General features: G+C 33.9%; 1 protein-coding gene across 1 annotated transcript; it reads right to left on the minus strand.

Moving 5' to 3' along the window:
* Window positions 1-3,328: 3,328 nt before the first annotated feature.
* LOC130805470 (endo-1,3;1,4-beta-D-glucanase-like) lies at window positions 3,329-12,483 on the minus strand. Its single transcript, XM_057670245.1, has 7 exons — window positions 12,281-12,483; window positions 12,020-12,041; window positions 10,802-10,961; window positions 9,693-9,756; window positions 4,670-4,741; window positions 4,339-4,439; window positions 3,329-3,663 (listed from the first exon to the last, which is right to left on the minus strand). Exons 1-7 carry the CDS (start codon window positions 12,426-12,428, stop codon window positions 3,505-3,507), a joined length of 726 nt encoding a protein of 241 aa, XP_057526228.1. The 5' UTR covers window positions 12,429-12,483; the 3' UTR covers window positions 3,329-3,504.
* Window positions 12,484-16,751: the final 4,268 nt, after the last annotated feature.

The following is a 16,751-nucleotide window of genomic DNA, read 5'->3' on the forward strand; positions in this document are numbered from 1 at the left end:
AGCTGTATAAGTAAATTAATGTTGAATGTAATGTGTTGATTTAATGTAAGACATATATTAGTATAAGTATATGAACTGAGAATGTACTGTGTTGAACTACATGTAAGCAAATCAGTATATGAACTGAGAATGTACTCTGTTTCATTAACTTACTATGTTGAATTAAGTAAATTTGTTAATTGCAGCAAACTCAATGTGTTTTGAGAAGTAATAACTGAGTGCAACATTCTTGATATGGCTACTGAACTTGATTAGTGCTGAAAATCTGATCTGTTGTTTAAGATCAGTGTTGGGATGGTTACTGAACTTGATTGGGTACTGTATACGTATGTAAGATCAGTGCAGCAAGCATTAGTTTTGAATCAGTGCTGAAATATAGATTTGAATCAGTGCTGAAATATAGATATGAAACACATTGAAGTGCCTACTGAAGTTGATTGGTATTGAAAATCAGTTTTATATTAGTTATGAGTATGTGCTGAAGTTGATTGGTAATGCAGTATTACATAGATGATTGAGTACACTGAATACAGATTTGAATAAGTTCATTAGTGCAGCAAGCATTGGTGCAAGGTGCTTAATTTTGAATCAGTGCTGAAATACAGATTTGATAGATATTGAACCATCTGATTGCTGTATGCTTGGTTAAGTGCATTGTGTTGTGCAGCATATAGTTGTTGTATGTAAGCAAATGAACCATCTGATTGTTGTATGCTTGGTTAAGTGCATTATTGTGTGTTGTATGCTGGGTTAAGTTCATTGCTTTATATGCTGGGTTAAGCTCATTGCTGTATGCTGTATGTTGTATGGGTTAAGTTCAAATGAACCAAGCAATATGTACATTGCTGTATGCAGCAATATGTAAATTGTTGTATGCAACTGAGCCATCTAATGTACATTGTTGTGTTCAAATGAGCCATCTGATTTCCAAACACTGCAAACAGCAAACAGCAAATGAGCCATCTAATTTTCATACACAAACACAGCAAACAAGCAATAAACACAAAGCATCTGATTTGTACAAATATAAAGCAATGAACAGAAAGCAATAAATACATTCTGTTGCTGGGTAAAGTATATGTACATCTGATTTTCAAACACCAAGAAAAACCTAATTCATTCATCATAATCATGTTACAATACCTAAAACACTAATACAAATTCTTAATAGGTCATAAAATTCATTTACTAGCCTTGATTAAAACAACCAACACCAATATAAAACAAAAGAAAAACCCTAATACAAAGCTTGTAATCTGATTTCCATGCTTCTTCTCATTCATCCATTTCTTCTTAATCCTTTTAATTTCTGAAATTGCTTGGTCCTTTTAATGTTCCAAGCAACAAACCCTTGATGTCAAAATCTTGATTTCGGTTGCTAATTGTCGCTTGTCCTCCACAAGTTTGTTAGTGACTTCTCTTTGCCAAACAGTCATTTCAGGTTCATCAACCCATTTAAACTTTTTGCATCCCCTCCAATTTGTATCAGGATCATAAAAAACGCAAGTCTTAAACCTTCTTCCTGGATTTTCCTTGGTCCATGAAACCCTCCTTGCAAAGGGAACTCCACACCCACATTTTTCAGGTATCGAATTTTCGGTTGAAGAAGAAGAAGACATTACTAATTAATTGGAAAAAATTGGGTTCTTTGAATGATTTACGGATTGAAAATCAAGGAGAAAGAAAGAAGGGAGAAACACCAATGAAGATGAATAATTTAGGGTTTTTCGAATGAAGAAGGAGGAGCAAATGTCTGGAAGAGGCTGAAATGAAGAAGAAGCAAAGGTTTATAAGGTCACGTGACTGTCACGTGACAGTCAACGGTTAACTTAAACGGTCAAACGGTAAAAACCGTTATAAGGTAGTGTTTTGCAAAGAAATGTATTATATAAGGTAGTTTTTTGCAAAAAATTTTAGATAAGGTAGTTTTTTGCAAAAAGGGGTTATAGAATAGGTAGTTTATTGTAATTTTCTTTTTTTTTTTATATTGGTCGCACATGAACGAAGTATTGAGGATTTGTTTTTTCGAAAAAAATAAAGTATTGAGGATTTGTGGTAGATTTGATCTAAATACATTGAGATTGTTTGAAAGAAATATAATTAAAAAATAAATAAAATAAAATAAGGAATATTGGGATTTGACGATCTGTTGATCTTGGACTTGATGGATTATCAAGCATATGGTGTTTAAGGTTTTATCCAAAGAGCAATATTTGTATTATGAGAGAACAATATTAGTATTTAAAGCATAATATTTGTATTCTAACAGAACAATATTTAAAGAACAAATGAGAACATCGAGCTTCAACTAGCACGACGAAAAATTTTAATTCTTTTAAATTAGAATATCCTCTTTAGCCATTGTTAGTGTCCAGCTCATTATTAGATCTAACACTCTTGAGCAATGTTAAACCTGAAAGAGATGGCATATAATTTTGTAAAGCTTTAGAAATTTTTGAAGGGTGTGTGGGGTGGAGTGGTAGAAGATGATTTAGGTGGTTAGAGTTTTACTTAGCATATTAAAGGTGATAAGATCAAATCTTATTAAAAGTGATAGGATCAAATCTTGTTAATCAAGTATTTATTATATTATAATTTTAAAAAATTTCTAATTTATCAAGTGCCCCAATTCGAAAATGCGTGGAAAAAAATAGGGCCTTAGTTATCTTTGTTCCAAGATCCTTGGTTGGTGTTAAATGTGTTCATTTGAGTCATTAGATCGATTTCGAATCAAATGTTTTAGGTCGGTTTCAAAATCGAATCTTGTATCCATGTTGGTCTTTACATGATTGTTAATTTATATTTTATGTCGGATCAAATCAAGTTTAGTTATAAAATCAGATAAATATTAAATCAACGAGTCTGTTTTAAATACCTCTAGTATTCATAGAGTTCAATAGCACTTAAGATCACTTAGGACACCACAACAGCATTACAGGCTAAAATTAGTATTCTCCAATCATATACTCTTGTGAGCCGTCTCTAAAAGAGACGACCTCAAAATAAGCTCACTTTTTTATTTTCTCTTTAATTTGTAATAGTTGGGCTATTTAATCCATATATTTAATGCGTCTTCTAGAAAGACCGTCTCTCACAATAATTTGCGTTATCCAATACAACATCATTAAAAGCATTAACGGCCCATTTGGTAATCGACATTAACAAAATGAGAATGGTAATAAAAAATTAATGTAACTTTGGTAAATATCTCTTGACAAGTTTAATGCTCATGCTTATTCTCCTTCATCAATTCCATTTTCTTCACAAATTTCATTCTAATACATTATCGAAAATGCGGTATCAGGTGGTATGGAAAACTTTTTTAAGATTAAATTTTCATTACCATGGGAATGACATGATACATATTATGAAAATTTAAACAATAAATCATTCTAATTACCACTATTTAGTACCAATAACCAAAAAGATCGTAATTGTTTTGACAAATGACTCAAACTCATGATCTTATTAGTCCATAAAATGGGCACACAATATCCAGAAAAGCTATTCATCCCTCACTAACATCTTAATGTATTTGTTAAACCATGCCAACATATCCTGGTGAGCTTCCTCTGCTGCTTTTACAGCCACGACATCGTTCTCGTCATATCGCATAGCCCATCCATGGGCAACTGCAGGAAATATCTTCACAAACGAATCGACCTATTTACAAACAAATAACATCAGATTTCAGCGAGTCTAAGTCATACAAGGATGGTTGTACTGCAAGGAATAAGACCTTTCCGTATTTTTTGTACATAATCGTTGTAGCTAGTACTTTCTAACTAAAACGTAAGCAATGGAATCACTATATAATCATATCTAATATATGCTTTGGTAGCAAATATGAGAAGTAAAATCATAGCCTTCTTATCCCGTCTAAACTAGGATGGAGTTCATAACGTTTTTGGGCCTCTTTATACATACTGTCCGATATACATACTATTAACATATATATAATGCTTTATGAGCCTACGCTTTCGAAGTAATACTAGTTCCATTCAAGTTTATGTAAGGCATATATGTCGAAACCATACCAAGAATTTAAAACAGCCTGATACAGATTGTAGTAAAGCTTCAACACATTGTTCTAATTAATATTGTATCACTATGAAAGGAAGAACGAAACACTTTACTATTTTGTATCTCGGGCTTAGATTGCAAGATTTTCTCGAATTCTTCACGAGTTTAGGAGGAGGTACGCTGTCATTCTCAGAAACACCAATTATTCTTCTTTGAGAAGATTTACTTCTAATGTTATGTAAATACAAAAGGCAGAAACAAACATCATTTAAGAACAAAGACAAATTTACAATTACAAGTTAAAATATTTGGTACCTCGGGCTTAGATCTCAAGATCTCAGAAAACTTCTTCAAAAGTTCAGGAGGAGATATTTGGTCATTCTCGCCCCCAAGAATGACAACTGGTACTTTCAGACCTGTAAAAAGTTTTTTCCCATAAGGCATCATGGTTCATCAGTTTGTATGTATTTCAAGTTCTAAAATTTTGGTTTTGTCTTATTTCACTTCACCAGATTCATGTAAAGAAAGACTAAAGTATACACCATCATGTAATACATGAATAATAAAAGATTTCAAGAAACAAAACTTTTGTCAAATCACAATCCCACCCTAAGCAACTGGACACTACTTGATGACGATAAATTACCGATGTAAAGAAACTTGGCCGTTATATTACTTTTCCTCTTTAAGTAGTGCTTGGTATGAGCTTTTTGGGTTTAAGTAAGGGATTCACTTTAACTTATTTCATTACTTATTATTTGTTATAAGATTGGGTTACCTTCATAAGGGTAATGCATACCACTCATTTCTCACTAGAAAACGAATTCCTTAATTGTTTTCTCTCTTTCTTATCATTCCCTTACATATCTTTATGCCAAACAATCAATAACATAACACTTAACATTACCCTTTTCTCTTTGTGCCTTTCATTTCCATTTATCATACCGAACACCCCAAATTTACAAATTAATATTAAACTCCATTCATTAATACTTCTTGATTAAAGCTCCTTCATTTTACTTGTTTTCCCTTCCCCTAGTTTGATTCTATTTCCCCTTAAAAGTATCGACAAAAACTTGTATGCCGTTTCATAAACCATCCATAAATGCACCAAATATTTCAGGACTCAATTTTTTTTCAAATTTTTTTAATACTTTTATAATAAATTACGACTTAAAAAATCAAATTGAAGAGGCCAAATCTAAAACTTAAAAGACCAATTTCAAAACTTAATTTCATTTGGTTTTAATTCTTAAATTTGGTATTATAATTTGTTTAAAAAAATTTTCAATTCTAAGAATTAAAAGACCTAATTTAAGGCTTAAAAGACCCAATTCCAATCTTATCTTGAATTTGGCCTTTTAAGTCTCAAATTTGAATTGAAAACAATAATATAAACCATGAAAAATTGTTGTATAAGACGGTCTTATCGAGAGATGCATCTTATACATGAGTTAAATAGTCCATCTAATACAGACTACAAAAATATGAGCTCTTTAAAGACTTCTTATTTAAAGTCGTCTCAATGAGAGATTGTCTCTTATAAAAATAGCTCACAAAGAATTAACAAAAATTTAATGCTTGGGCCTTTGTTGAGATTAATGCTTGGAATTGGTAATTTAAGTATTGAAATTGAGATTTTGCATCTTGAAATGAACAATTTAAGGTTTGGTTTTGGGTGATTTTAAAAAACTCATAGGGCTAGGTGTCATACCTCCTATAGTAAGGGGAGGGGATGGAGGAGATTAGGGATGGCCACGGAGCGGGTTACCCGGAACCGAACCAGTCCCGAACCGCTTGGAACTGGATCCGGAACCGAAACCGTTCGCGACAGGTTCCGAACCGTGGAACCGCCGGAAAAAAACTGCATGAACCGGACCTAAGAACCGCGGGTTGGAACCGGAACCGGTCCGGGTGAACCGGTCCAACGGTTCCATGGAACCGGAACCGGAACCGGGACCGGTCCGGGAGAACCGGCCCAACGGTTCCATGGAACCGGAACCGGAACCGGGACCGGGACCGGTCCGGGTGAACCGGCCCAGCGGTTCCATGGAACCGGAACCGTGAAACTAGCCGTTATATAGCTGTTGCCAATTTTCCTATAAATACCCATCACTTTCAATCATTTTCATTCACAACTCATCTCTTCTCCTACTCTCTCTACTTACTCTCTCTACTTAATTACTTAATTACACAGTTATTCTCTTAATTACATAATTAGTCTTTTAATTATTTTTTAATTTAGTTATTTACATAATTAGTCTATTAATTAATTAATTATTTATTTTTGTAATTCTATTATTATTTAAATATTATCATGTCTTCTTTTCTGAAAAAAGCCTCTAAAAAAGTTACTGAAGTGGCAAAATCATTGGGAGGTTCTAGCTCCAAAAGAAAGGCCACTTCAACTCCATCGATATCAACAACACCTTCGATTAGTAATTATAATTATGAACCAAATTATCCAGAAGGGTACGACCAAAAATTACACAATTATGCAGAAGAAGTGGAAAGAGAAATACAAATTGATGAAGAAGAAGAACAAGAAGAGGAACCAACGACCCCTATTGGGATACATAATTCTCGACAGTCATCAACAAGATCACATAAAGAACAACTACAACAACAACAACAAAGACAAGCTCGTGGTAAACAAGTCAATTTTCAAACTATCGGTTAGTTTTATAATTTTATTCTTCAAATTAATTAAATTTTAAATTATTATTTATTTATATATTGTGGATTTGTGGTATATATCTGAGTATGTCTTTATATTTAAATTTAGATGAAGATGAACCAGTAAAACAACCTTTTCCGGCAATGCCACCTCCTAGTGGTAGAGCTGTTTCACATGTGTGGTCGTATTTTACAAAAGAACCAACCGACAATCCAGATGTTTTCTTATGCACTTGTCAAATTTGTGAAAGTCAAGGAGTAAAGCCCTTAATTTCATACAATTTCGCAAGAGGTAAATACTTTTTCAGTTTTTTATACATATATTATATATTCATATTTTATAAAAATTTATTTATTGTGTTTTGTGAATACGTGTTAGGTGGTGGTACGGGATCTTTTAACAAACATTTGGCAAAGAAGTATGGAATCACAAAAGAAACTCATGCAGCAAGCGGCAGCGGGACCACAAGTGGAAGCCGACAGTGGGACATTCCCAGCACAGGTATGCCTTTTAAATATAATAGTAATGATATGATTGATGAATTTTCTAAGTATGTAATTTGTAATGAATTGCTATTTAACCATGGTGAAAGTAGGGCATACGAGCATTACACTAGAAAAAGTTTGCAACCACAATATAGACCAATCCCTAGGAGCACGCTTAAACGACGCACAATTAAATTATATGAAACAATGCGCTATGAATTAGTAGAAATGTTTAAATCTTTTAATGGTAGGGTTAGCATAACAACTGATATTTGGTCTGCTCCCCTACATTTAGAATCTTATATGTGTGTAACAGCACATTGGATAGATCAAAATTGGATTATTCAAAAAAGAATAATTGCTTTTGAGACAATGCTAGAAAGACATACGGGTGAAAACATAAAATATAGATTAGTAGAGATATGTAGAGAATGGAACTTATTAGATAAGATATTTTGTTGTTCTACCGATAATGCAATCGCTAACATTAAATGTATGGAACTTTTGTATAACGAACCTGCATTTAGTTTTATCCTTGGGGGTAGCTTATTACACATACGTTGTTGTGCTCATATAGTTAACTTATCTTGCCAAGCAGGTATAAAACAATTAAGCAATTTATTAGATCCAATTAGAGACATAGTGAAGTGGCTTAGAATTGGACAGATAAAGAGACGATATAAGCAATTATGTGACCAATATCAACTAAAAAAAGTGTATTGGTCATTAGATACTCCTACACGTTGGGGCTCAACCAACGATTTATTAAGAAAAGCGATTGCTTATCGTCCAGTTATAACACAACTTTATAGTGAGTGTACAGATAGTTATATAACTGATGACACATGGGAACTAGCTATAGGTGTACATAAAATATTAGAAGCGTATGACCACGCAACTAAGATTTTTTCATATGTTTACGAACCAAACGTCCACTTAGTAATAAGTGAGTGTATTACTATTTTTTATCATCTTCTTAAACATACGCATGATGATACTAACCCATATTTAAAGTCGATTCTTGCAGATATGATGGATAAGTGAAAGGCATATTTTACCGATTTTCCTTATATTTATGGAATTACAACTATTTTAGACCCATGTTTTAAAACAAAAGTTCTTACTAAAGTAATTGCAAATACGTCTAGGCGTGCTAGCGTTTCGGCACGTCCCTCTTATTATAATTCCGTAATTGCTAATATAATGAGCCAAGATGATAGTTTTGTAGGATCATCTTCTTCTTCACCCTCCACTGCATATTTAGAATTAGATAGTTATCTAAAACATCACTTTGAAATTGACCAAGGTAGCTATAGTATTTTAGAGTGGTGGAAAGAAAAATCAATAAAATTTCCCATATTATCGAGAATTGCAAAGGATATCCTTGCAATTCCTGCTTCTACGATTACGTCGGAGTCTGCTTTTAGTGCAGGTAGAAGAGTTTTGGACGAAAAGAGATCTCGTCTTGCTCCACATAGTATTCAAATATGTGTTTGCAAGAAAGATTGGGATCAAGCGGAGATTCGAACACAAGGACTAAGAAATGATGATGATCAATGCGATGATGATGATCCATAGATGATAATGGATACATCTGCATCATCATCAATACATCTGCATCATCGTCAGGAGGAGATTCAGCGGAAGCATCTAACCAACCAGATGATGATGACGAAGATGAATAGGATCAATCGGACAACGATAAATCAACATTCAACAACTACAAATAAAAGGTATGACAAAGAACTACGTGGGCTTTGATTCCTTCGGGATACGTTGGCAGCTTAGTATTCCTTTGGGTACTAGGTTCAAGTCCATTTTCTCCCTCTTTTTTTATTAATCATCTTTATCAACATTATCGTTGATTCGTTTCTTATTAATTTATTTTTTTCATTCTTTTTAGTAAATATTTTAATAACGATGACAACTTGACAAGCAATGAATTTCGCTAATAATCAAGTAATCATCAAAGGTACGTCCGCAATATTATAGTATTTTTATATTATATAAATATTTAAAGAAAAATAAAAATGGAACCGATGGTCCGACCCGCCCGTCCCGCGAGTTGGAACCGCCTCATGAACCGCTAAGGAACCGTTTGGAACCGCCCGAAACCGGAACCGGGTGGAACCGGAACGAAACCGGCCCAACCCGGACCGTGACCATGCCTAGAGGAGATAAGGAGACAGTGCTTAAGACATATTATAGAAAGAGAAGGAAAGCGTAAATGACACATGTAAAAAAATATAATTGAGTAGTTTAAGTCTTGGTGATTGGCTTAGGCAGTAGCCGATTTTAGTAGGTTGCTCAATGTATAAATAAAGACTATTTTGTAATTAAAAAACATTATAAAGTATTTGGTATAAACTGGAGTTGGCAATACTCGAAACTTGCCCCTTATATTTCATAAAATTCTCTCTCTTCTCTCTCTTACTCTCTCTTACTCTCTAATTCTGTATCTCTCATTCTTTCTTGATTACATTGATTCCATTAGAAAATAAGCATACCTAGGTGTATCACACTGGGATCTTCTTTTGTTCGCATGAATAGATCGGTCTCACAAGAGATTTTCTGTAAAATATTTATCCACCAGCATCATGTATAGGTTACCCATAAGTATCTGTCAACTTTGCAAGAGGAACATGCCCTTAGCTCTGAGCATGACTCAGCCCAGGAAAAGGACATTTATTAAAGGAGAGCTACATTTGAGTTTAAGGGGGAAAAGCTCAAACAATCAACAGACTTTTTCAGAGGGGACACTTATACACAACACATTACGGGGGTATTTGGTATGAAAACATAAAATGTAATGGAAAGGGAAATGATAAAGAGGAGTAAGGATAAGAGTAAGGATTGTAGTTATATGTTGTTTGGTATAACAATATATAAGGGAAAAACTTACTTGATTATAGAAACACCAACAAAAGTAGCATCAAAATTTGTTACTTGATATAAATGGGTGGTAACAAAATAAGGGTATCCATTACCCTCAGGAAAGAGATTGAGTTAACTTAATACTATACCAAATAAAAAATATAAAGTAATGGTAATTGAATCCCTTACTTGATATTAAAAAGTTCATACCAAACACCCCTACTTGTGACCATTAAGGGCCTGTTGTCTCAACTTTGGAATAAAGTAAACTAGTGAAGTGAACTGGATTGAACTGAATTCAAACTGTGAGAATTAAAGTGGTGGGCAGAACAAAACAGGACAAATATGAACTAAGATTAAGATGGGGAAAACAGGACCTAACACATTCAGTACATACAACAAAAGGTAAATATTGACAGAAAATGTAATATATTTCTCACAGGATTAAAAAAGATAAAGTACTTCATAAAAAACAAGGTACTATAGAGTATAGATTATATGCCAAGTATAATTGCCCAAGGAAAATAACTACTCAAAAATATCTGATGGTGATAAATTCTTAGATTTACAATAAATGAAGTGTATGACAAGAACGTAGTTCAGTCAAAGAAAATAGACGACTTGAATGTTCAGCTAAGCTCTCATTTGGTTGCTTTCTTTTGATTTACCACAAAAACCTTAGAATAAACAACACAATTGAATAATTATGAGCATAAGCTTCCCTAACTATTGTTCAATTTACTTTGACCAACAAGGAGTATGAGCACAAACTTACAGGTCCATGGTCTTTTATCCAAACTTGTATTGGTCTATTCTTATCCTCAGGATTGTAGGGATCTCCATGGAAAAAATCAGGGACAACAGCATAGTAGCCAGCAGCAGCAACTTTATCTGCCAGCTTTCTGTAGCAAGGTGACACAATTTAAGGAAGTAACATTAATTACACCAATATGCAACAAAGGGAAACACATTTCTTCCTAAACAGCCTCACACAAACAAAGATATTGCTTTCAAATATTGTAAATAAGGTAAGAACAAAATGGAAAATAAATCAATTAGTCTCTCACCAAAGGATGTCTTGAAAACATACAAATTTGATACTGAAAACCGATTAAAAATCAACAACAAAAAGTTCACTATAACCAAAATAATAAACCTTCAAATTCCAAATAAATTTCAAAAAGGTAAAATAAATTAGTAAAAGACATGATGATTAAAATTAAAATCAATTTATAAATCTTTCAAAGAAAATTAGAAGTTTATTTGGTTCTTTCAAAAATCCAAAAAAGACTTAAAGAATAGATATGAATAACACATCATTTCTTAATCTCATGGAATAAGGATTTTGGGTTCTCCCAATTTTAATTGCCCATTGTTCTTGATTTAAATGACACAAAAAATATCCCATTAATCCTTAGGTTTTTTGTCATAAAAATTGTAGCATATAAATATAATGACTCCCAAAAAAAGATAATCGATGAAACATATAACATATCATAAGGCTACAACCATCAACTTAAGTTTTTGGTTGAGTTGGTTCTTTGATACGTTATCATAAACCAACGTGACGGAAGATCACGGTTTTGAATCTCTATCTACAAGGGGAAATGTTTGGTGCCATGTATGAAAAGGCATGTGCTGCATCCACACTTTTAGCGCAAAGGCTTGAATTAGTTGCGTGATAGAGTATCTAACATATCATGGGCTATAACCTATAACCTATAGGATATGATTCCTTGACAATAACAAATGACAAAATGAACATAATACCTCCAAAAAGAATCCATTGACCCTAATTCAAACAAAACACTTCCAAGGAAATAGCGTGACCACAAAAAACATCCTTTTGCAAATTTTTGGCCCAAATTGCTTGACAATAATAAAGCAAAATGAACATAATACCTCCAAAATGAATGAATTAACAATCATTTATAAAAAGAAATATAAAAACTGCAAATACCTTAACTTTGGAGCTTCATAACCTGCAGCCACAAACACCAACGAGATAAAATCATCAGCATTTCCGAAATTAAAATATAAAAAAAAAACACAGATAGAAATCGATCAAGAAAAGAACACTTAAAATTCTGCAAACACAAGACCCACAACAGTTTATGAACTCTCTACATAATAACATCAAAATCCTAATCATATCCCGAAAACAAGTGAGAATGAGTCGAAATGATAAGAGAATGAAATGTGTATAAGGAAAAAAAAGTACCGAACATATCAGAGATGAGAATAACAGCAATGCTGGAACTAGAAATGGCGGATACATAAGATTTGAGACCACCAATTTCTTCGACATGGCCAACGCCACTGGTTGAATCCAAAGCAGGAGGATTCTCGCAGCATTGAGTTCCAGCCATTTTTGAAATGATATTTAGCTTTCGTTCCACCCAGGAAAGAAGGAATCAAAGAGAGACATTGTACTGTTAGTTGTTGGAGTATTCATGGAGTTTCTCAATTGTTATTGCAATGACGTTAATTAATTTTCAACTGAAAATGACTCATTGACCATTATGAATCATGTGAGTTTATGTTTGCCAATTTATTTTTCACAAAATAAAATGTGTACTTCTCGGTTTTATTCGGGTAATCGAGTAAATTTCGAATTAAGTGTTTCTGGTTGATTTAAAATTCAGTCAGGTGTTCTCATTGGTTTTACATATATTTACATTCTTTTTGAAGTTGGATCAAGTCAGATTCAATTATAAGAATATGTAAATATTAAATTGCCGAGTCTGTTTTGAACACTTCTAGTCACACATGAACAAATTAAGAAAATAAATTAAAATAAGAAATATTAGAATTTAACGACTTATTGAACTTGTTGGACACTCCAAGTCATAACGGGGATTTGGCGTTAGGTTTGCTGAGTCATCGTTAATTTCTAAAAGCCTTGTATCCATTCCCTTTCTTTATATATAAACTCTGTTTTTCAGATTTCAATAATAATGAATAAGAGTGTTTTTCTGTTCTAAGCTTTTGTTAATGTCTTCTTCTCTACATGCCTTCAAGTTGATTTAATCAAGGTATTCTAACATGGTATCAGATGCCATTACAGGTTTTCTGATTTTTTTTCTCTATTCCGTTATTGATCTTTCTCTTCTGATTCTTCTGCCTCATTGTTTCTTTTGCAATTGGCTTCTTCATCATCTTTTGCTGTTGAAATCACCTTTGCTTATGTTCTTTATTCATTTTTGTTTCTTGCGTTTTGTTTTTCTTGACTCAATTGTTTTTCTTTCCTTCGTTCTTGACCTTCTCCTTTCTTTGTCCACCAAGTGTTTGTCAAAATGTCTGAAGCAGCACAAAATCCACCAAATACTCAGCATAATCAAGATCCTTGCACCATCTATGGTAGCCATTTCTACATTCATCCCTCAGATACTACCATTATTAAACTTGTCCCTGAACCCTTCAATGGCACAGGGTTTATTGATTGGAAAAGATCAATTATGCTTTCCTTATCCCCCAAAAACAAACTTTGTTTCATTGATGGCTCCCTTCCTGAACCTCCTTTAAATCATATCAAACATGCAGCTTGGCATAGATGTAATGACATGGTCAAAAATTAGTTACATTGTTCTTTGGTAAAAAATATTGCAAAGAGTGTATATTATTGTAAAACTGCAACTGAGATATGGAATGATTTGGAAGAAAGATATGGCCAAGCTATAGCTTCACAGTTATATTCCTTAAGGCAAAGTTTGTTGGATGTTAAACAAGAATCTGATGAATCAGTTGCTGATTTCTACACCAAAATCAAAAGCATTTGGGATGAAATTGATATGCATGATCCTTTATCTGTATGTTCATGTAATGCTTGCAATTGCTCTTCTACCAAGAACAACCTCAGATCCCAACAGGAAAGGAGAGTTATGCTGTTCTTGATGAAGTTAACTGATGATTTCAAACAAGTAAGAAGTAATGTTCTAATGTTACAACCTTTACCCCCTCTCAATCAAGTATATAGAATGTGCTTACAAGAAGAAAATCAAAAGGCTGTAACCAAGGCTGCAACAGCCACACAACTTGAAGCTATGGCTTTTGCAGTTGACAAAAGAAGATTTACTGATCATAATAAATATGGCAGAAACACTTACTCCACAAACACCTACAACACTAATGCTGCTGCTAATAAAATGATTGGGGCCAAGAGGAATTCTATATGTTTCTGTGATCACTGCAAAATATCAGGCCATAGCATTAAACGGTGTTATAAACTACATGGACACCCCAACACCTGGAATAGGGATAAGAAATCAGCCAATCTTTGTCACAATATTGATGAATCTGATATACGATCTCAAGTAGACTCCTCTGATATTCCTCCACCTATCACTCTTGATCAATACAATCAACTAATAAATCTTTTATCCAAGAATCAGAATTCTGAAGGCAATAATGCCGAAAAACCAATGATACCAGCAGGTACTTCTCCGGTTTTCTTCTCTAGTTATAAGTTCTGTATGATGAGTAACACAAATCCTACTTGGATTCTGGATAGTTGTGCCACAGACCACATTTGCCATGACCTAAGTCTGTTTTCCACTTATACCCCATTACAATCCCGTGCTCATAATATTACTGTTTTTGATGGTAGACAAGTTGAAATTAAACATATGTGTTCTGTTATTTTACCAGGGAATATCACTTTGCAAAATGTTTTTCATGTTCCTGATTTTCACTATAATCTTATTTCCATACATAAATTGTGTCTAGACCTAAAATGTGACATCACCTTCTCTGCTTCCTCTTGTATGATCCAGGGCCCTCACTTGACCCTTCCTCAAGTTCTTGGTAATCTACATCAAGGCCTCTACTGCACAACACATGAATTCCAATCTTCAACCACTCAACTACACACTCCTGTTCCTAATATCTCTTGTCATGCTGTTCATGTCCAACATGCAGAACTTGCTAAGCTGTGGCATCTCCGATTAGATCACTTGCCTTTTCCACAACTACAAACAGCTACAAAGAATATTGTTAATTGTTCTTCTATAGATTGCATTTGTCAAGTTTGCCCTGTAGCAAGGCAAACTAGATCTTCTTTTTCTCTTAGTACAATAAAAACAACTAAACCTTTTGAGCTCATTCATGTTGATATTTGGGGGCCTTACAGAGTTCCCACCTATACAAAATGTAATCTTTTCCTTACTATTGTTGATGATTACTCAAGGAATACTTGGGTTCATTTCTTAAACTACAAATCTGATGCTGTTTCAATTCTGAAAAATTTTATTGCCTATTCTTCTGCACAATTTCATTTACATGTTAAAACTGTAAGATGTGATAATGCTAAAGAACTCACGGAAGGTGAAATTCTACAATACTACTTCACACAAGGTATTGTCTTACAAAAAACCTGTACTGATACTCCTCAACAAAATGGCATTGTTGAAAAAAAGCACAGGCATCTCCTTGAAACTGCACGAGCTTTGTTCTTTCAATCCAAACTTCCTATTTCTTATTGGAATGAGTATGTTCTCACTGCTACTCATCTTATAAATAGAACACCATTAAAATCAATAAACAATGTTAGTCCCTATGAAAAATTATATGGAAAATCACCTAGTTTGCATCATTTGAGAGTTTTTGGATGTCTTTGTTATGTCTCCACTTTGAAACAAAACAGGTCAAAATTTGATCCTAGGGCTGCTCCATGTGTCTTTATTGGGTATCCACCAAATCAAAAAGCTTATAAAGTCTTAAATCTCAACACATTCAAAGTTCATATTACAAGGGATGTCATTTTTCATGAAAAACATTTCCCATTTCATTTCTCTCAATCTCCTTCAACTCCCTCTACATCTACTTTTCAAATTTTCCTCCCTTCTACTACTACTAATTCTAGTTTCTTTGACTATGACATACCTGATATTTTCACCATCCATTCAACACATACCACTCAGCCAACCAACAACATTTCTACTTCCTCTCCTTCTATCTCCTTAGACTCTTCTTCTACTTCCAATATATCTTCTGCTTCCAACATTCTTGATCTTTCAGATATTTCCCATACTACTTCTTCTGCACCTGATATTCCTGCCCTCAGAAGATCTCACAGACCAACTAAAATTCCTCAACACTTCAATGATTTTGTTTACTCCCTTCCTGGATACTCAGCTAACACCAGTACCCATTGGTGTAATTTAGCCCTTTACACACCCTCTCACTCAGTTCTTCTTGCTCACTCGGATATCCCAAAAGAACCTTCCTGCTATAAAGAAGCTGCACAAGATCCAAGGTGGGTGGCAACCATGACAAAGGAATTACAAGCATTAGCAAAAAATCATACCTGGGATGTTGTTTCATTACCCACTGGAAAGAAACCAATTGCATGTAAATGGGTATATAAAACAAAACTCCATGCTGATGGTACTTTGGAGAGACTCAAAGCTCGCTTGGTAGCTATAGGTTACACACAGAAATATGGCATAGATTATTCAGAAACCTTTTCTCCCGTTATGAAAATGTCAACAGTTAGGTGTATCTTGGCTATTGCTGCAAGCAAGGGTTGGAGTTTATATCAACTTGATGTGAATAATGCTTTTCTACATGGAGATTTGCACGAGGAAGTATACATGAAACTACCCCCAGGTCACCCTCATTCACCAGACCAACTCTGTAAACTCAGGAAGTCCCTTTATGGTCTAAAACAAGCCAGCAGACAATGGTTTGCCAAG

The sequence above is a fragment of the Amaranthus tricolor genome, chromosome 2 (assembly GCF_026212465.1).
Source record: "Amaranthus tricolor cultivar Red isolate AtriRed21 chromosome 2, ASM2621246v1, whole genome shotgun sequence".
Lineage (NCBI taxonomy): Eukaryota > Viridiplantae > Streptophyta > Magnoliopsida > Caryophyllales > Amaranthaceae > Amaranthus > Amaranthus tricolor.